The 22,112-nt window shown below is 40.3% G+C and overlaps 1 protein-coding gene across 2 annotated transcripts; it reads right to left on the bottom strand.

Annotated features, from left to right (window-relative positions):
* Positions 1–21,658, bottom strand: LOC109411920 (protein unc-79 homolog; the record flags this gene model as incomplete). 2 transcript variants are annotated; one of them, XM_062843714.1, is given in 16 exon segments in its annotated part: positions 1–143; positions 271–651; positions 709–1,040; positions 1,782–1,936; positions 1,996–2,174; positions 2,238–2,576; positions 2,637–3,154; positions 8,215–8,581; positions 8,636–8,695; positions 8,752–9,516; positions 9,577–9,725; positions 15,436–15,846; positions 15,905–16,465; positions 16,532–16,704; positions 16,768–17,110; positions 21,541–21,658. In XM_062843714.1, coding segments are annotated over 16 exon segments (4,994 nt in total), but the record flags the coding sequence as incomplete, so codon positions are not given.
* Between the last annotated feature and the right edge of the window lie 454 nt (positions 21,659–22,112).

The raw sequence follows: 22,112 nt of genomic DNA, 5'->3' as shown, positions 1-22,112 counted from the left end.
CTGTTATCTCTGGAATTGCCTCGAGACATTTCTAGGGCCAGATATTGTGCAACGGCCCCCTTTAGCACGCCTCCCAAAGTGTCCTCGCTCAATCCTGATGTGATTCCACCGTTTTTAAAATTCTGTCGTGATGTAAAAAGAAACTACAAATCACAGTTTAATGGCAGGGTTTGCGTAAGTACATTGACCAGAATTTTACGCGATCACACCAATTATACATGTTATTCAAAGCACTTTACACAACTGTTTTCGTTATATTATTCTACTTACCTTGATTTTGCTGAGAGTGTGGAAATCAGCTAAAAATTCCATTACATCGTTCAGATAGGTTTGGCGCATGCATTCTGCTATGTTGCAACTGAAATGCGGAGACGTTTCTGGTAAATCTTCGATTACGCCTGGTGGCATAGCGCCACCAGCGTCCTGTAGCAGAATTCCTACCAACAGCAAGAGATTACTGTCTGGGATATTTGTTTTGAATTTCAAAGCCTGCACGAGTTCAAACACCATCTGTCTGCACAGTTGGAGTTTATCACGTTCTTTTGAGAACGCACGGTTATTTAGGTAGCACAAATCCACCAACACCTTGTGTGACAAAGTGAGATTTTGTATTCCGTAACTAAGGATTTTTGAAAATGGCTCTAATACATTCTGAAATGGAAAATGTAATTATGTTAGGTTGGTGGATGTTGATGGCCAAATTATTACCTTCGACAGTTGCGGAACTTTCAAGATTGACGTCATAATGTGCAGCAAGTTATCCGCTTCATCAAGGCTCGGTAAAATGAAAACAATTCTTCGGAAAAGACTATCAATTCCCTGCACCGCAGTTGTCCATATACTTCCGCTGATGTTATCGACAGGTATACTTTGTAGATATTCCGATAAATTTCTCAGTATGATTGGAAGCATATCCACTGGCAGCGTTTTCTTAGAGTTAAGAGTTTCTACCAATAATTGCACAGGGCTGGTTGGGTTTAGTTCCGTAAAGTCGTTCAGACTAACAGCTACGCTTTTGTAGAATTTTCTGCGAACAGTTTCTATGTGGAAGTAAAAAGTTGAATACTTTATATTAAAATATCAAACAGTACAATTAAAATGGACCTGAAATGCTGGGCAGAGCAAAGGGTGATATCCAATTGGATGGATGTCAAAAATTGCAATCAGTCAAAATGGTTTATAACACCAAATGCTTATAAAACCAAAAAGCTCTTAGAGCTCAACAAAAGAGCTCTATGTACATACACTGGCCTAGTAACTGGACACTGCCCAAGCAGGTATCACCTGAAATATATTGGCCAGATTCAGAGTGATATCTGTCGTTTCTGTAATACGGAACGTGAAACCTCGGAATATCTGCTTTACACGCGCAGGCAGATTTCTAAATAGTGGTTGCTTGCAACCCAGTGAGATCTGGTCTGCAGAACCTGGGAAGGTCTTGGGGTTTATAAATTCCATTGCACCTGACTTTCAGACGACGCGTCGTGGCAGATGCTGATTACTTGACACATGGTAATTAGCTAGCTAGATGCGAATATCAAAACGGGACATATCTGCTTTTGGACGCAGTGGCTTAATTTCCCTAACTAAGGAGAAAAAAATGATTATTTAGAGCTTCACAATAAATTATGCTTTGCGTCCGGATTCTAACTGGGCCATGCTTTAAATGAAAGTTTTCTTACTTAATGAGCACTCAAGCATTTATCGCTTCACCTATATGGCCCTTCTGAACATCATATCGGTTTTAATATTCAGTGCTCCCCGATTTTATCAATACTTACCATTGGCTTGTGTCAAGAAAATTTGATAAAATACTCCATTTGGAGCCAGCTGGTGCAGTACGCAACGTATAAACTGATGGGCGACAGACTGTGACCCTCCAGGAAGATGGGTGGCACTTTCACATTGCCACGGAAAGGTAGAATGGAGAGCAACCCTAGAATCAAAATGTTTAATCAGACGGTAGAAAATTAACAACCAGTATACTCATATTACCTTGAAACTATAGTCAAAATATCTGGTAGAAAGGGTGCTGCAAGAGCAGGCTCTCGATGGATGAACGTGCCGAGAATGATTAGCATAATTCCCATTTCTTCGTCCGTATATTCCTCTTTGATTGCGCCACATTCTGAGCATCGCTCACAGATGCATTCATCTCCGATTCTTGATGCGCTCTGTTAATGAAAAATAAAGATTTTATTTTCTCTGCATATCTGAACATTTAAGAAGACACATACTGGCTTTTCAGAACTGCTACTGCCGGGTTGAGTATCTTCCCCATCTGAGTCGTCCTTGCTGGAGGGAGCCCAAGATCCGGCATACCGCATTTTACTGTCCGATGTACTGATTGAGCCAATGGCAAACGGTCCTACTTTGCGTAGTCTTTGCCTGGTTTGTCTGGTTCCCTCGCGAGTCGAAGGTTCCGCTTTTACATCCGCCGAAACACTGCGCAGTATAGTGCTGTGCACTTCCTCAGCTTGCGGAGGAGATTCCAGTGCTATTTGCTTAATCAATTTGCGAGGAGAAGCACCCCGACTACTGATGACGGCCATATCATCTTTGTTGCTTCCGGTGCTCTGAAATTGAAAGGTCCTGCTAATATTGTATCTCAGACATACAGACGTTTAGTTACTTACATCAGACTTATCAAGACTATCGTGCTTTAGATGACTTATATCGGGAATTGTCAGTACTTCTCTCACTTTGTCCACTAGTGCGGAAATTCCCTCTTTTCCATGTTGCCCTATCGGCAACAAGCGCTCCGGAGTCGGAATCTCCAGCTGTGCAATGCTTCTGGGACTCAACAAAGTCTCAGCATTTTCTGTCGCCGGGGGTATCATAAGGTCCATTTTTGAAAGAGGTGTCTCCGGAGAGGCGTAGTTGAGAGAGCGATCAAAGTTCCTAATGTCGCTTCGGTGGAACATTTTGGAGGATTCTTCTCCTGTGTTCTGGGGTGTACCGTTGTTGGATATCGGAGTGCTTGCTGGAGTCAGGCTAGGTTCGATTATCCGTTTTTGACGGCCTAGCGTTTTTTGCGCAGGTGACACGGATCTCTGTTCAGCCCAATTGGATGCTGACTCATGATTACTCGACAAAGGCTTAGCTTTTTCCGCTGTATGTTGCTTTTTATCCTTGTATTCAACGGACTCTTCGTCTGCAAAAAATAACATATTCAACTGTAAAACAGTCGCGCCAACAAACACTTTCAGCGTAACGATGCTTGTTCTATGTAGGATACTGTATTTGGAATGAATATCAATGCAAAACTCGTAGCTTCCAAGAAGATAAGCCCAGTTCCCAAGGTTAATGGGGTTGTGTCAGACCGTAGCATGAGCACGAGCATAAGCATAGATGACCGTGCAATTCGTAGTTGCTACTCCGTGATTAATCATAATAGTCGAAATATTTTTTATTTTATTTTGTTTATTTCGCGTTCAGTCAGAGTGGCTACGCGATTTTCCGCGCAAGTAAGCTGAGGAATTCGTTTAATCTGAGCTGTGATTTATGCAATCTTAATTTGAATCAACAAACTTTTTCATTTTAACAAAAATATTTGTTGACACCGAAGTTGACGATTCATTCAAATTATTTTGTCAATACAAAAATTAAAGAAAAATAGTTATTATAGACAGAAGGTGACACGTAAAGTGTCTCAAGTATACCGAGTTATCCAGGCTCGTTAGGGTTCATTCAAATATTACGCAACGCTGAGGGGGGAGGGAGGGGGTCTAGCACTGTGTTACGCTTCATACAAAATTTCAAAATTTTTCATACAAAAGTTGTCACGTGGGGGAGGGAGGGGGACCAAAATCATCAAATTTTGCGTTACGTAATATTTGAACGAACCCTTAGTGACACGGAAACTTGTGCTGACACTTGACATGACAAAGCTTCCCATAATTGTTTGGTATATACACGAAAAATATGGTTTAGTCTTATAAATCATATAAGTGTAGAATTAGCATTTAAGTTAAAATACACATTGATAAAAACAAAAAAAATATAAATCATATGGAATAATTCTTTTAATATGGAACGAACTAACCTGCAAACGCTGGAAATGTTAAAAGTTCAATATTGCAAAATGATCGTTCTAGCTAAAAAATCATCATACCAAAATTTGAAGTCCATATCTCAAGGTTAAGGGGTCCCCCACGACGCCTAAACTGCTCCACTCTCATATAAGTCCTATTTGAAAAATATAGGAATTGAGAAAACGGCATTTGAAGTTTGAAAACTAGTTTCCATGTAAAACTTTCAAATATTGCCATAACTTGAAAACATCTTGATCACCTCGGAACTTTTACAGATACAGGGGATAGACAAAATGATCGGGACAGGCAACATTTTCAGTTTCCAAAAAATGTTCAACTAGTTATAACTTTTCGAAAAGTGCATCAAATATTCTCAAAATTTTACTAGAAGTAGATCAACTAGTAGAACGAAAATTATAACCACAGACAAACATACGTAACGCTCTTCAAAACGGCTTGGCACATGCATTTAACGATCAACTCAAATTTCATTTGAATTGCGCGATCCTTTCACCAGAGGCGCTAGTGTTCGATCGCTTTGACCATTGCCAGTGTTCACGTTGCTGAATGATGCAAATGAAAATTACATGCGATTTGTGTAGTAGTGTGCGTGTTAGCAAACGCCAAATCGAAATCCATCATGGCCGACAGTGTCTCGCGCGGTTATACCAACAGGTGGCAGTGTGCTCATAAAAAAAAAACACCGGGCAAAAGTTATTGATGAATTTCCTTTAAGAGTTACGTCTGTTTGTCTGTGTTATAACGATTAGATTATTTTTCTAATAAATCACCAAATTATTCAAAACTTCAGCATCGTTTCAAAATTCAAGATGCTAATTATAGTTTATACAAATTTCTTCTAATTGACTTGAATATAAATATGTTTTGAAGGAAAGCAACACAGCCGGAAATAAAGTCAGGTCTTTTTTTACGCGGTTTTCATTTACGCGGCCGCGTAAATGAAAACTCCATACAAAATTTTTTTTCATCGTCTTATTTTTGCATGATTCGTCGAGAAATGGCAAGACTTTTTTTACGCGGTTTTTCGCATTTTGAACTGAGTTTTTTTTTACGCGGTACGTATCCCCCGCGTAAAAAAAACCTGACTGTAAATTAAAAAAGTAATGGGATACATATTAAAAATAGACCAATTTACATAAAAAATGGCACGGTAAAGGCTGGGTATGCTGCGCAATTCAGATCCCATTGTGATCCACTAGTCTCTGCCCAGCAACTCCTATCTCTACCTCCTCGTGATACCGGCCGGAAACTATGAGCAACCTTAGGGAAGATCGGGTAACCAACCCCGGTGGGAACTTTGGTCATAGGCTGACAGGGAAGGGGGTTTGCTTCGGCACAATTGAGCGTCTGTTCTCCAGGAGGAGCGGCTCACAACAGCGTCTGATCCCCATACTAGGGGCGGTTGCCGTCCGAGTGCCAGCGAAGGGCTCTAAGCTCAACTGTGGAAAGAAGGGAGTTGGTGTCAGGCCCTACGAGCCAGCCGTAAAAAAACAGAGTAAACGGAAAAACAGCAACAGAATAATACGAACCGAGACCAACGGCAACGACCCCATTAGCATTAGCATTAGCATTGAGCGAGTCGCACAAATTCGTAGGTGGTACAGTTCTAGACCGCTGTTATGAGGGTTGCCTCCTTCTCGTCCGAACCAAAGCACAAAGATTTGGGACTAATCTCTGACTCTTAGACAAGACTGACGCAATCCTTCAATGGTCGAGAACTGTCCTGGCCACGTCCTTGCGACTGCTGAGGAATGGGAAAGGATGGTTAGTTTTGGACACCTACGAAAGATGTAGACAACTCTACGATTTCTCAGGCCTAGGTGTCACGGGAATTTGGGTGTTGTTAGTGGAAGGGTATACTCCAAAGGATACGCTTGGTCAACGTTCAGGTACATCATTGTTAGACTGCTTCGAATCAGTTGTCTGCCCAATTCATCCTGGTTTCCTCGTTATTTTGATAGCATTTGGTTGAATTACTAGATTCTTCGGTTGTTGATCTGAAATATAAAATAATATTAACATCGTACGTCAAAAAGCTACACATTAGTGATACGCTCGCCACAGTTACATATTTATATGTAACGCCACAGTTACATAGTTATATATTTATAGGGCCCATATAGCCGAGGCGGTAAACGCACGGGTATATGCTGAGGGTGACGGGTTCGATTCCCGGTCGGTCCAGGATCTTTTCGTAAAGGAAATTTCCTTGACTTCCTTGGGCATAGAGTATCTTCGTGCCTGCCACACGATATACACATGCAAAATGGTCATTGGCAGAGGAAGCTCTCAGTTAATAGCTGAGAAGCAGGCTTTGTCCCAGGAGGACGTTACGCCAAGAAGAAGAAGAAGAGAGTTACATATTTTTACAATATTATTTATATCATACGTTAAATTTACCTGAATCCTACTGAAATAAAATTGTCATTACGAACACATTGAAACAAAAATACTACAAAACACAAAAAAGTGCATCAAACTTTGATCTTGGAATATTTATAAATACGGTAAATATCAAGATCAAAATTTTATTTGGTAGATCTTACACCGCAACGCACCATTCTAAGGTGATCTAACCACGTAACGGGGTGTCGAGACCAACGGCAACGACCCCAGCGAACAAAAAGGACTTGCGATTGGAAACTCGGTACGTGGAACTGCCGATCTCTCAACTTCATTGGGAGCACCCGCATACTCGCCGATCTACTGAAGGACCGCGGGTTCGGCATCGTAGCGCTGCAGGAGGTGTGCTCGACAGGATCCATGGTGCGTACGTTTAGAGGTTATCATACCATCTACCAGAGCTGCGGCAACACACGCGAGCTGCAGAGGCGCGTTATCGGTTGGTAGCCGATCGAGGAAAGAATGTGCAGGTTGAGGATCAAGGGTCGATTCTTCAATTTCAGCATAATAAACGTGCACAGCCCACACTCCGGCAGTACTGATGATGACAAGGACGCATTTTACGCGCAGCTGGAACGCGAGTACGATCGCTGCCCAAGCCACGACGTCAAGATCATCATAGGAGATTTGGACGCTCAGATAGGCCAGGAGGAGGAATACAGACCGACGATTGGTGGGTTTGCGAGGTGGCGACAAGAAGTGTTCGGAGGCAGTTAATCGCGACTCGTGCTTGGAGGCAGAAGTGCCAGATTCGGTAGATCGGTGTTACCACGTTTGGACCTCCGATCTGGGCAGCTATTTCAGCCTCGTGGGTGAAGAAGTGAATTTTGTACGGTGGACGGGCTGTAGCAGCCGCTAGCCCAAAACATCCCGCCGGCACCGGCGGACATTCCTTCGCTGCTCACCTTATCGTCGATCGGTTTGCCCGGTCAGAATCCATCGACCGCCGGAATGTGAGAAGCCCCTCCGAGTCGGACGACACGCGGAGCTCACGTGGGTAGTTGTTTTGCCGAAGCGCTACGGTCTGCCGGCCGCGCCGCCCTCGACCTATCGTAGATCACCTCACCAAACCGCCAGATCGACCCCGGACCCCGATCGATCGTCCGGTCACCTCCGACTGGCACCTCAAGCCGCACGAAGAAGATTTCACCAACCCGCCTTCGTGGAAACCTAAGGACGAGATTCGCCATCAAGAACACCGCCCCACCCTCCCCCCCCCCCCTCGTGCCCTAACGACGGCCCTATTAGCATCAGCTGGACGCCCGCATCACCTGCGGCGCAGAAGAACGGGGTACCCCGGTCGCCTAACCCTGTACCGCTCTACGGTAAACGTAAACCGGCTGGCGACACGATGGACGAGATCCGTGTTCCGTCGCTCCACCAACTATTACACGACGACCCACCCAGGAAGGAATAAACTTGTAAGTTAAATTTTAGATCAGTTTTTTTAGGACAAACCCCACCGAAAACTTCCCCATCCAGAAAACGCCCTGGGACCCGGGAGTCAAAAGAGGCCTTGTGAGCCCACCCCGGAAGCTGCCGTTGGCTGGACCAGCAGCTTGGGGCTTAGGCACGGCTTCTTCTGGGCCGGCGCGATCGACTCCCGGGGTCAAAGTTGTTTCAACAGGTCAAGTTGAGAGTGATCTGCCGAGTGTAGAATGTTTCCGAAAGGCATAGCATTGTAGACTCTTATTTACGATATTGTGTTAAATATGAAATAAATGGCTCTTCTATGTAGAACTAGAGAATTACTCACCGTCAGTTTTTGGTTGGTTTGATGTGAAGCAAGTTACTACTTTAGAAACTGTCGATTCCTTAGGTTTTGGCAAGGCGACTGCCGTATTCTGTGTAACGACAATAGCTTTCTGGACATTGGCTGGCGGATTAAGAATGGCTTGGGCTTTTGGCTGACCCAGCATCGAAGAAGTGACCATCATACGTACTCCTTCCTGCACGGAACACTTTTGTGCCACTGTTGCTGGGGCTACCTTGTGCGTCAATACAGCGCCGGCTACAGATTCTGTAGAAGGTTTTTCGCCAGCAGACGCCATAATTTTATGTAGTTTTTTGGAAAGCTCAGTTTTATCGTCTTTTTCTCCAGTTGTTATTGTTGAAATCGCGACCTGCGCAGTAGCCAAATTAGCTGTGGTTACATGAGTAGTGACTTTGTTTTTAACCTGTTCAGGCTTCAGAGGTACGCATATATCGTCGTAATGAACGGTATCATCAAAGGAGTTCTGCAATAGATTAAATGTGGGATGGAACGAAATGTCTGCCTGTAGGTATCACTTACCGGTGCACTGCTCAAGTGAAGTGTGCTGTCGGAAAGATCGCTTTCAGGTATGGCAACTAGTTCTGATTCCGTGTCATCAGTTTCCAAGCTAGAATCGGGATACTTGCGAAATCCTAAAGGATTGGTTTTCGAAGGTTTATGCTTCGAAGAGTGGCCATGGCCATGCGATGGTCCTTCCGAAGTGAACAATGGGCTGGCTGGAGGTGTTTCCTGCAATTTATCATCATGATCAGTGCCTAGCGATGGTTGACTCATGTCTCTAGATCGTGAAGGCATATCCATTACAACGGTGGCTGGTATCCTTCGGCATTGGTGGAAATGTGATTCCAGAGAATTTATGACGATCCTTATCAAATTCTGTATCTGATCAGCGTATGGTGGTTGATTGTATTGATATTTGTACAATATAACCAGTAAAGACATCAACCAATTTCGACGAACTTGAATTTCCATATACCATAGTGAGAATGTGTAGGAGACACTGGGAATGGCTTCGGTTCCAGTTTGGAGAAGGCCGTTTCCTTGGTTCGGTGCATACAAAAGGACCTGAATCACTGTTGGCAAAAGCAGCCAACCCATCAGGTGATTTTGATCCAAAACTTGTGGCAAATTTGCAACAAACGAGTTGAACACAGTCGAAGTTCTAAGTCGTGTTGGTGGTATGTGGAAAAGCTTTTCGGTTTGATTATATCCAAGAAGCAGGTAAAGATGCCTTAAAACTATGGATTGTTGTTTGACCATCGGCTTTTCATCTGTAGGGTAGGCCTAAAAACAGAGGATTAATAATTGCAGAGTCAACGTCGAATAATTGTCCACAACAATTACCAAATCTGCCCGTGACATGAATTGCATCAGTAAAAACACCAAGAGATGAATCGTTTCTTTATCGGCTTCTTCAAGATCTATTACACGATATAAACATCCAGACATGTTGAAATCGTCACCTGCACCGCCAATTGAATGGATATGGCCATCTGGAATACGAAAATCACGTTACAATTTTTGTTACGTGATTTTTCAACGATGATAGTGTAGTAACGGGAGAGGAGGATAGAGAAGGTATGGGACTAATGGAGCAGACATACACAAATATTACAATAAATAGTTTCACATACCAGGTTTGCGGATGAACTTAGGAAAACATGCCTTTATAGAGCTTTTGTATAGATGATAAGTATGGTAGATGGTAATACTTGTTTGTTAGTTGTTTATGCACGCTAATTCTAAATTTGTGGAACTGCCGATCTCTCGAATTCATCTAGAGTTCGGTTTCGTAGCCCTTCAGGAAGTGTGTTTGGAGATGTATATATACATTTATAACAAATTCATCTACTAGAACTGCTGGAATAATGTAAACTGGAGCTAGCTTTCATAACCCGAGATTGTCCGTGAGGGAGTTTATTTTGTCATGCCCTCACCAGACCATCCCGAGGTTAATCAGTGAGGAACGTTATTTTGTCATGTCCTTACCGGACCAACTCGAGATTAACAGTGAGGGAATTTATTTAAGACCCTCCGAATGTGAACTTGAAGGTTGGTGTTTCGTTGGTAAATCTTTACACAGTATGTGGACTTGTTCGGAAAGTTCGTATCGAACTTTGTTCTCGTGCTCGCGAACCCAAAAAGCGAGAGCGATTCACAATTTGCTTCTTATGGTTTTGCCGACGACTACCTAACATTGTTAGTCGGTATTAAAGACACTGTATGCTAAAGACACGAAATCTGATGATTGTTGCTATTGATGATGATTGTCGCGTCATTGATGATGATGCTGTCGAGCAATGCTTTTAAAGCGCGTTTGACAGGTCTCCTGCTCGATTGGAATGACATTGGCAGCAAATTTGGAATTCCATTTGGAACATTTCGTGTCTTTGCATATAGTGTCTTTAGTCGGTATGTGCATCAGCACCCTAATCGACCTGATGCAAAACCAATGAGAGTCTAATATAGGTGTGGAAGAAGATACTTCGTGTGCGTGCGATCCGTGTTTGGTGCAAAACATTTCACTACTACAAGCAAAGTGAGCTCCCATAAGAACGCGTGTCAAATAGTGACGTCACTATTTGTGTTTACATTTTTCTTTGCTTACTAACACATAGCCATCTCTTCTTCTTCCTCACCTGTAATATACTCTCATTGATGCAAAACGCTCTTCAGGTAGTTGAGGGTTGGTGTCGCCAATATGGCCGTTCGGTAAATCCGACTTAACATTTATTGTTCTTTTCACGGAAAAGCGAAACCGTAATGGTATTCGACCTTTACGTCTCTTTGATTCTGAAATCAATGTGACTGAACTGGTAAAGTACGTTGGAGCCATTCTTGATTCCAAGCTTTCCTGGACACCTCATGTTGAGTTCAATATCAAGAAAGCTTGTATGGCCTTCGGGCAATGCCGGCGAACCTTTGGTACAACTTGGGGTCTAAAACCCAAGTATATCAGATGGATTTACACAACTGTTGTTCGTCCAATATTGGCCTATGGATGTCTTGTGTGGTGGCAAAAGGGCGAAGTGAGAACGGTCCAATCAAAGTTAGGTCAGCTCCAAAGGATGTCTGGAGCAACATTTCAGAGGGCATACAAGCATTGGTAAACAATGACTTCACACGTCGCTCCTGAGCCCCCTTCAGCTTATTCGCACAAACTAAGACCGTTATCAGATAGAGCAAACATCGATCTTTCGGATAACGGTATTATTTGCGTGGGCGGGCTGCTGTTGAGCCCTACGGAGCATTTTCAAAAAAAGACACAAGACCTCTTGGGCCCTTTTCAAATGTTGCTCCAGATGTGCTTAATGGCGATGTCTGGTGCGTTCTCTTCAACTCCTACGGCAGCGCTCGAATTTGTCTTTGACGTTGCCCCACTACACATTCATCTCAAGCAAGAAGCACTTTCTTGCAGTTACCGCCTATGAGTTTTCGGTTTACTAGAGGAAACTCCTGTGAACCGCAGTTCAACACAAACCTTGTTGTTTCCACTTTTGGTGAATTGGGACAAAGTTGTCCTTGCTCCAAGTGATCGTACAATTGCTTGTAATTTTCCATATAGGACATTTTCCACGAAATTTCCTTCCCGGGAAGAGTCTGGTTATCTGGAGAGAAGTATTTCAGACGGCATCGTATATTACACTGATGGCTCCCTTCTCGAAGGTCGAGCAGGTGCTGGTGTTTATTCTCGTGAGCTGAGGTTGCATCAGTCTTATTCATTTGGTAGATACTGCACCGTTTTTCAGGCCGAAATCTTTGCTCTTATGTGCGGAGTGCAATCAGCACTTCAGCAGTACATAATGGGCAAAGTAATATATTTCTGTTCAGATAGCCAGGCTGCTATTAAAGCACTTGCTTCGGCCAACTCCAGATCGATGATAGTTATCGCTTGTCGAACTCAAATCGAGGAGCTGAATTCAGCAAACGCTGTTCACCTGGTATAGGTACCTGGTCATTCTTCCATCGCTGGAAATGAATTGGCTGATGAGTTAGCTCGTTCTATTCGTTTGTTATCTTGCATGAGCTTTTGACCAGTCTATGGGAAATTATTGTTCAATCAATAACGCTGACCTCATATAAAGTGTATACTAGCAGGTTATTGTTTTCAATAAAATTATAAACAACAAATTACAAATAAACAGGAATTCTATGAAAACTAACAATATGTTAAATGAAAGCTTTGAAATTATATATTGTGGGAAAAATGCAAGAACTGGACAGCCAAAATAACTAGCTAATTCCAAAACTGATTGGCATAGTAGATATATTATTTTTGTCCTTTTACACCATAACCATGAATATAAAGTACTTCGGAGCTAATTTATTCGACTGATTAAGAGATATTAGACAAAGTGTATCTCGTTGATTTTCTTATCCATTTGTTAATCGATTCAAGATCTTTTGGCAGATCACAAAAGATACGATATTCCAGAATATGTAAGCTATTTTTTTTTAAATTTCACAAAAGATTCTAGAAGATGTCTGGCATTTCTGGTAGTTTAGTCCATGGTCCATGATGCTATTTTGGAAACCAATCCACTAGATGCCAAATCCCCAATATTTTCTAGAACTTTTGGTCCACCACACAAAATAAATTATGTTAAATACAAATAATACAACAATAGTATTAATAAGTGTAAGAAGGGTTCTGTTCATCATAGGTGGATTAAATCGGGTTTTTATTTGTAAGATTGACTATACTGCCTATGATCGCATAATTGTCCCATATGAATAGGAAGCCCAGCAAAGATGGGACTGATATGCGATCATGGGCAGTATATACATTCTTGGGAAAGTTGTAGAAGATCCATCAATTTCGAGCAAGTTTGCTGAAGACAGTTTTTATGTAGCTTTAAAATTGACCGATCTAGGGATATTTTTCTGAATTAGCTTAGGGTGGTTCAAGAAAAAACCGGATTAATGGCATTAACTTTTTCAAAGTCGCCCAAGAAACACTTTTGAAGAAGCGTCGTGTCGTGCGCTGTATCTTTTTTGTTTCAAATTTCTCGTCAAAGTAGTCTAAGAACCACTTTTAGAGCTTCCAAAAACGCGCATTTTCGTGCGCGGAGAATGTTGCCACGTCATTCCGTTCAAAAGATATTGATGATTTTCTCGAGAAAATAGGCACTTTTCAAGTATTTTTTACTTGAGTTACAAAAATAACACCCCTCTATTTTTTTATATGTTTTATAACAAAATTTCTTCTTTTGAATGCAGGCAATAGATATTTTTTATGTTTGCCCCAACCCGTCATATCACCTTTTCAAAAAAAAATATGATTTTTCAAGAAAAACACCTGTACACTGAAGTTTTCTTACGCGGTTTCATGCGTTTTTTTACGCGGTACTGCGTTATTTCAAAAAACGTCGTAAAAAACCGCGTTATTTCAAAACCCGTCGTAAGAAAAACAGAGTTTTTCCAAAAACACGCGCAAAATAGTCAGGATCACATCTAACGTGACTTGATTTTTTTTTAAATACAGGTCGGACTCGATTATCCGGAGACTCGATTATCCGGAATTTTAGACTCGATTATCCGGAGTGTTTTTTATTGAGATTTTTTTTAAAATATTTTAATGAAGAAATTCAAAATCGTTTTATATTATAATACTGTGCTGACCCGATTTTGGGAGGCCTCGATTGCATTTTCTCCAGATTTTGAAGTGAAAAAGTGTTTTAGAGATTTTGAAGTGTAAAAGTGTTTTACATTCGGCATACCATTTTACAATCAATCTTAATATCAGTTGATATTTTTTTTTTTTTTTATCTGTATTAACGAGATTTTTAGCCCTAGGCTAGTTCATCTCGGCACCCACGCTTTACTTCCCTTCCGAAGGAAGAACTCACATTTTTGTGAGTTTGTCGGGAGTGGGATTCGATCCCAGGTCCTTGGCGTGATAGTCAAGTGGTCTAACCATCACACCAGGTCCGCTCCAGCCAGTTGATATATTTTGGAATCACGGGAATCACATACAAATTACGTAACAAACAAATCTCCCTTTATATTTGAAAAGGGCCAAACATTTTAAAATTCCTTTGCAACAAAAAAAAGCTAAATTTGCGACTGTTTTCAAAATATAAGTTTTCTTTTGACAACAGATGCTAATCCAGGAATTTTCCAAACAATGCTTGGTGAGACTCCTTCGGATATTACTGCTGGAATTCCTCTAGAATTTGCAAGGAAAAATCCTCCAAAGAGTTTTTTTTAATGATGAATTCCCGGTGCAGATTTCCAGCAGTTGGAAGCATCCAAATTAGTTGAATTCCTCTTAGTATCAATTGGTATTCCTCCTGCAGTCCGCCTGGGATTTCTACAGGAATTTCTGCTGTAGGTTCTTCCTTACCTTCCTTTAACTAAAATACCACCCGGGTTTCCTCTATGGAACTATTGTTGCGATTCTTGGAAAGATTTCTCCAAGGCTCATTCCAGGAGCTCGTTTTTCTTGAATTTCTGCAGAAATTCGTGCTTGGATTTCTTCAGATTTTCTTCCAGATATTCCTCAGGATATTTTTAGGGATTTCTCCAGGAACTCCCAGATACCTGAGCAGGAGAGAATAGGTATAGAATATTAAACAAAGGTATGCAAAACCTAAAACAATAAATGGTGCGTATTCTATTATTCAAAATTTGTTACTGAAAACGACGAATAATCAATGCTACATCATTGATTTGTCTAAAAAATCATTTGAAGGCGCTGAATGCATCTTTCCTTGTAAATCTGGTTCGTGAAACACTGTGCAGTGGGTCCACGCAATCCACGCAACTAATTTTCACGCAGGAGTCTAAACAGGTGGAATCTCCGCCTGATTCGATTTTTACGCTTGGGCTAGCGATAAAGCTGGAAATGCACTCATCTCTTTTTTTTTGTGTTGTTCCATTTTAGCTCAGATTTGTGTGAATCTTGCTCTTCTTCTCAGCGTGTAGTACTGTGTTAAGATCCCAGTACACAGGGTCAAATACTTGTCCAAAAAAACAACTTGTTTGACTCGATCGAATTTTCATTAGTGTCGATCAGATGTTTGATCTTTAGATCATTCCCAGTCCTGTGTACTTGAGGTCTTACTCTGCAATGTGGGTATATAATATAAACGTGACATAAAACACTTACGGCAGATGGAAACAGTCGGTTGGAGTGTACAGAAGTGGCAGAGTCAAAGTAGTAAGAGACTTGTCATGTAACAATCATGCTCTACAACTTACCTTGCGCCCCCGATGTTGCGGATGTGGCGAAATTTGGCTGGAAAAATGATTGCTGATTTTGCTGGTACTGCTTGGTAGACATGAGGTTGGGAGTGGTTGGGACAGATGAGGAGGCTAAATTGTCTGGTCGGTTAGACGAGCCTTGGCTCTCGCCGAGTTGATGATAATAGGCATGATGAGAATGAGCTTGAGGTGATTGTTGTACGTTATGAGGGGCGCTAGATTGTTGGGGTTTGTGAATGTGCGTTTGATTAGAGTGATGTTGAGGATGGGCTTGTAAGTATGTGTGCTGTGGAGTCGTCAAATGATTCTGATTAGATCCTGATGAAAGAAACTGACCCAATCCGAATCGGGAACTCTTCCTTTTAAAAATTGGTGCTGAAGCTTGTCGATTGTAGATCTTTTCTTTTTCTAAAAAAAAATCCATTTGCTATATTTAATGTTTGAGGCGTATGGAGTTGAAAGTTACCTATTTTGGACTCCTGCCTGGGAATAATAGTGGCAGGTGCTGACATTGTCCTTTTATACGGCCATTTTGTACCAAACGAAGCACTCAACGTCTTGGACATACTTCCAGAAGTATCTGATTGACTCAATGCTTCTCGTGCTTTGTTGATTTTAGTGGATAATATTTCACTGCCGTTCTCCGAATTGCGCAAATCTCTAAGATGAGAAATGTCGCCATTTTTCTCTAGATTCACTTGTGCTTCTACAAACAGTGTATCGAATCTATTCAGGAAAAAATCCCAAGAGAGTACCTTTCTGTCAGATAACATGTTGTGTAATTGATATACTGATTGCAGCACAACTGGACGATCCACTATGAACATGTCGAATTGGGATTCTAGGCAATACATCAAAGCTTGTATCGCCTTGTCGTGAATGGTTCCAAGGTACAAAGTTGACCTTTGAGCTACATGCACATTCAAATCGTCACAAGCTGCTATCAGATGACAAAATGCCGTCGCTAGCGATGCCTGCAGGCTGATTTCTGAGCGCAGAGGTGTTGAATCCATGAACCTGGTTATAACTAAAAAAAAGGCACAAAATGTTGTCATCTTTCGATACAGTTCTATGCATGCAATTAATGTCCAACCTGTTACACGTTCTACGGCTTTAAAACGAACACGCCAATCGCTATCATGGAAAGCATCTTGTACGACGTTCCAGAAAACATCCGATCCCAGGGGTAAAGTTATACAGTGTAGAAGTATTGGCACCGCAACTTCGCAAATATGAGAGTGTTCAGCGTTACAAACATCCCACAAACTGTAATTTACATAAAGGGAATTTTAATCCAATTGAACAGCTCCATTCAAATAAACCAATTACTTTTTAATCAGCAGATTTTCTTGGCACCAAATGAAGAATCCGCGATCGTCTCGCGCTGCCTTAGTGAATGCATCGCCATGAAGCACCATTATCTTCAGACATTGAAGGGTGTAATACAAAATGTCAGGCTTATCAATCGTTGGTATCTCTTTCAATAGTTGATGTATGTACTGTAAAGACTGTGGCAAATTATCGATGGTGAATTTGAATTTTCCTACGGATGTGTGCCAAAAATCATCTCCTTCCTCCAAATCGTAATGTGTTTCTGAATCGGCGGACTCCTCTAAGCCTTCGGCGGAATCACCCACAATAGTTGGCTTGGCAATCTGAACGGTTGCCGTGGCTTTAGAACAGTGAAAAGAGAAGAAGCATGATTTCAATATAAGCAGTACATTTGTAAATAAACATTTCACCCTTGTTTTTATTTCATCTACATTTTCATTTTCTATTCTTGTAATACCTACAGACAAAATGATCGGGCCAGGCAAAATTTTCACTTTCCAAAAAATGTTCAATGAGCTATAACTTTTTGAAACGTGCATCGAATATTCTCAAATTTTCACTGTGATTTGATCAACTAGTTTTGTATTAGTAGTCAAAATTTGAGAAAGGCCAGTTCCGCTGACATTTGCTGGGAAGAAGATGCAGGAGTCCGCCGCTGCTGCATCCGAGTGATTGTTTTCGTTTCGTCGGACCATGTATTCGCGTATTTGTATTTATTTTTGGTGTATCCGTCGTTGGACGACCGTAGACTCAGCGAGTGGTGTGAACGAGTGAACATGCAATATGGTTTGGAGTGCATTCTAAACCTATTGGATACTGACACCGCAGACAAACACAGAAAACCACTGAATAGGATTATCCGGTGAGTTCGTTCCTTGCTATTCCCTTTTATATCTTAACTTCACATATACATGGATTTCGGGGGGTAGCCTATGGAAGCTAAATGAACTGGTTTCCGGGCAAATGTTCGTGAGGTTGTGGCCAGACTTTGTCACGAGAAAACAACCATTATGTTGTATTCCGAAGGTCTCCAGTGAATTTAGCTTACCCTGCTACAAAAAACCACCAGGCAGATCATTCCGTTCTGGTATGACTCTGCACTCTGCAGCTATAGGTAATCCTTGCGCTGATGGTGGGTACAAAATCATCATCATCATCATCAGTAGTCAAAGATTGAGAAAGTTCGAACTATTCTACACGAAGTTAAAAAGATTCTAAAAAGTATAATTATCCGATCTTCGGATTCAATGCGCCGAATGCAATGAAATTTTGACCACTTATGACTTATATGATGAGCTCTGAAAAACGTTTGATTAAACTTAAAATTATTAACAAGAGTAAAAATTATAGCGAACTCATTTATTTTATGATTTTTAAGTGAATCGGTCTATTTTTAACCCTTATGTGGCCAGCAGGGTTCCCGGGTACCTTTTTCGATTTCAATTCTCGATATTTTATGATTATTGAGAGTAGGAAGTTGAAACTCTGCCAAATCTTAGAACTCGTTAATATACAGGGAATGGCCAAAATGTTTGGGATAGGCAACTTTTTTTTTCTCTCACAAAAAAGTTCAACAAGCTATAACTTTTCATAGAGCGCATCAAAACATTTCAAATTTTGACGGTTTGTCAACCTATTATGTGTGCATCATTGGTACAAATTTGGGCTCGATTGATTAATATTTTGCAAAGTTAGAACCGTTCGGGTAAAACACTATTTTTCAGACAACTCATTTTTGAGGTGTCATATCTCGGAAACTAGTGAACCGAATTGAATGAAATTTTGAACGTACACTAACAATTTGTAAATGCTTCACAAACTATTAAAACATAGGTACTTTTTAAACGTTGAAAACAGTTATCATGTATTGACACTTTTTGGATTTTTCTGGAAAAAATGTAATTTTTTTACATCAATGTCAATAAATTTTTGTGATGATATCCAATGATTTTCCACTTCTGTTCTCGATTTATCACTAATCAGATATATTAGAGCCTATTTAGATTGAAGGAAGAACACATTTAGTAATTTTTGTGTTGTATTGTAAATTTGACGCGTTTTCCTCTATAAGGGTAAAAATTTCAATCCAGTATAACTTAATTCGCCGTGAGAAAATATTACATTTTATAACGGCGTATCAAGTATCAATATATTGTTGATAAACGTTAGAAAATTCATTCAATTCGGTTCACTAGTTTCCGAGATATGACAGTTCAAAAATTAGTTGTCTAAATAATAGTGTTTTACCCAAACGGTTCTAACTTCGCGAAAAATTAATCAATCGAGCCCAAATTTGTACCGATGATGCACATATAATAGGTTGACAAACAGTCAAAATTTGAGATTTTTTGATGCACTCTATGAAAAGTTACAGCATTTTGAATTTTTTTGTGGGAGAAAAAAAGTTGCCTATCCCAAACATTTTGGCCATCCCCTGTATATAACGGGGTTGACCGAATTTCCAAGTGAGGAGGGTCGGGGAGAGGGGCCGCTGATTTTTTTTTATTACGTGGAATGCCGGCAGGGTACCCGGGTACTCACGAAACTAAAATGATCATACAGTCAGGTTTTTTTTTACGCGGGGGATACGTACCGCGTAAAAAAAACTCAGTTCAAAATTCAAAAAAACGCGTAAAAAAAGTCTCACCATTTCTCGACGAATCATGCAAAAATAAGACTAAATTTATATAAACTATAATTAGCATATTGAGTTTGGAAACGATGTTGGAGTTTTGAATAATTTGGTGTTAAGAATTTAAAGTTAAGTCAAAAGTTTTTCATAGCTCATTATATAAGTCATAAATGATCAAAATTTCATTGCCTTCCGTTCATTGAATTCGGAGATATAACAGCTCAAAGTTTGCTATCGGCTAATTATACGTTTTTCTAGAGTCTTTATAACTTCGTGCAGAATAGCCTGCTATTTTCCAAATGTTGACCACTGATACAACTAGTTGATCTACTTACAGTAAAAATTTGAGAATATTTGATGCAGTTTTCGATAAGTTACAGCTAGTTGAACATTTTTTAGAAAGTGAAAATTTTGCCTGTCCCGATCACTTTGTTTTTCCTATGTACGAGTGTAGTATTTCAATTTTCTATTCTTGTAATACCCACGAGTGTAGTATTTCAATGATCTTGTCAATGAAAAGAATATGTCTTAAAATCTGTTTAAATCGGCTTGGCGATGCGTTAACATTCTCTCAATTCAAAGAAGCCTGTTCTGTAACAGCAAGTTTCTTTTTCCGTCGTTGCACATGACTGAAGTCGATGCTGTCTATCTCCGCCCATCAATAACAATTCTATAGAATTTTTGCTTATCATATATTCCATACTGTTTTGCGTCGTATATCTTACAGGGGTGGCCAAAATGTTTGGGATAGGCAACTTTTTTTTCTCACAAAAAAGTTCAACATGCTATAACTTTTCACAGTGCATCGAAAAATCTCTTTCGCAAAGTTAGAACCGTTTAGGTAAAACATTATTTTTCAGACATCTCATTTTTGAACTGTCGTATCTCGGAAACCAGTGAACCGAATTGAATGAAATTTTGAACGTACACTAACAATATATAAATGCTTCACAAACTATTAAAACATAGAAACTTTCTGTACGTTGAAAAAAATTATCATAGATTGACACTTTTTGATTTTTTTTTCGAAAAAATGTAATTTTTTACGTCAATGTCAATAAATTTCAGTGTTGATGTCCAAAGATTTTCCACTTTTTTTTTATTCTTAATCACTTAACCTAATTTACAGCTCTATTGTCCAGTGGGGCACTACGTGAGCAATTTCAATTGACAGCTGCACTTACAGCTACAGCGCCTTGATTCTATTCTACTTTTATCGAACTGGTTACCTTTCTGCTGCTTTCACTTTTTCTACTTAATACCTAGTAGAATGATGAGCACAAGGATGATGTAGGATGGCCGTTGTTCCTTTCCAGTCCGATTGGGGGTCCGTTATGAGTAGCTGTTTGTCGATGTCCAGGTATCCGGGTCCGTTTGAGCAATGGAGCTCAGAAGAGGGTCAGTGTCAGTTGCTCTCGGGGGAAAAGTAACTGACGAAAAATTGCAAGTGCTGGGGCTGGGAATCAAACCCATGACCATCCGCATATGAAGCGAACGTGTGACCAACTACGCCACGGGCCCCGGCTAAAGATTTTCCACTTCTGTTCTCAACTTATCTTTAATCATATATATTAGAGCCTTTTTAGATTAAAGGAAGAACACATTCAGTATTTTTTGTGCGGTATTGTAAATTTGACTTATTTTCCTCTATATGGGTAAAAATTTCAACCCGGTATAACTTGATTCGCCGTGAGAAAATATTACATTTTATAACGTTGTCAACAATATATTGTTGATAAACGTTAAAAAAATCATTCAATTCTAAATAATAGTGTTTTACCCGAACGGTTCTTACTTCGCGAAAAATTATTCAATCGAGCCCAAATGTGTACCAATGATGCACATATAATAGGTTGACAAACAGTCACAATTTGAGATTTTTTAATGCACTCTATGAAAAGTTACAGCATGTTGATTTTTTTTTTTTTTTTTTTTGTGGGAGAAAATAAGTTGCCTATCTCAAATATTTTGGCCACCCCCTGTATGTCATACTGCATTTCCGTGATGCACCTTACTCTAGCGAATCTGGTGTTCGATTTGAATAGGTCCCAAGTTTGCTGGGATTCCTATGCAGATTCGACCTATTCAAATCGAACGCCAGAAATGTTATCAATTCGATTTTCAGACAAGACACTTACCCACGTCCGCGTCCGACAGCGTTACGGATCGCGCAACGGCTGTAACCACCTTTTCCGATGGTATTATAGCTGCCAAATCCAGTTGCTCGGATACCGTCTCCACTGTTGCTGTCATAATCTGGAATTATTACTACTGTTAGTGCGGATACACATTGTGCCAAAAATAATAAGTCTACACCTAAGCAAATAGTGGGTAACATCCATACACTTTTAATCCATTTAAGTAAAAGTTTCCGCTAAGTCGCGGAGAAAATCTGATTCGGCTCTAGGCTCTTGTAAAATCATAAAACATGACAACACACTATCATTCCAGCTAAACTAAATTGTTGATTCTCGACCTGAACACGTTTCTTTGGTAAGGTATTTATCTGTTCTAATGTATGAAAAAAAATGAGCAAATGTTAGCTAGATGTTTCGTTGATTTTGTTGCTAACTTTCATATTTACACGCAGATTTAACTTCTGTGTTGTCTTCTGTATATTTACAGTAGGGTGGATCAACGTTGTATGGGAAAATTTCAATAAAATCAAAGTTTTTTGGAAGACATTTAAGGTTGTTTATATTTTAGCCGG

This window comes from Aedes albopictus, unplaced genomic scaffold, assembly GCF_035046485.1.
Source record: "Aedes albopictus strain Foshan unplaced genomic scaffold, AalbF5 HiC_scaffold_483, whole genome shotgun sequence".
NCBI classification, from domain to species: domain Eukaryota; kingdom Metazoa; phylum Arthropoda; class Insecta; order Diptera; family Culicidae; genus Aedes; species Aedes albopictus.
This window is presented reverse-complemented; position numbering and strand designations above follow the sequence as displayed.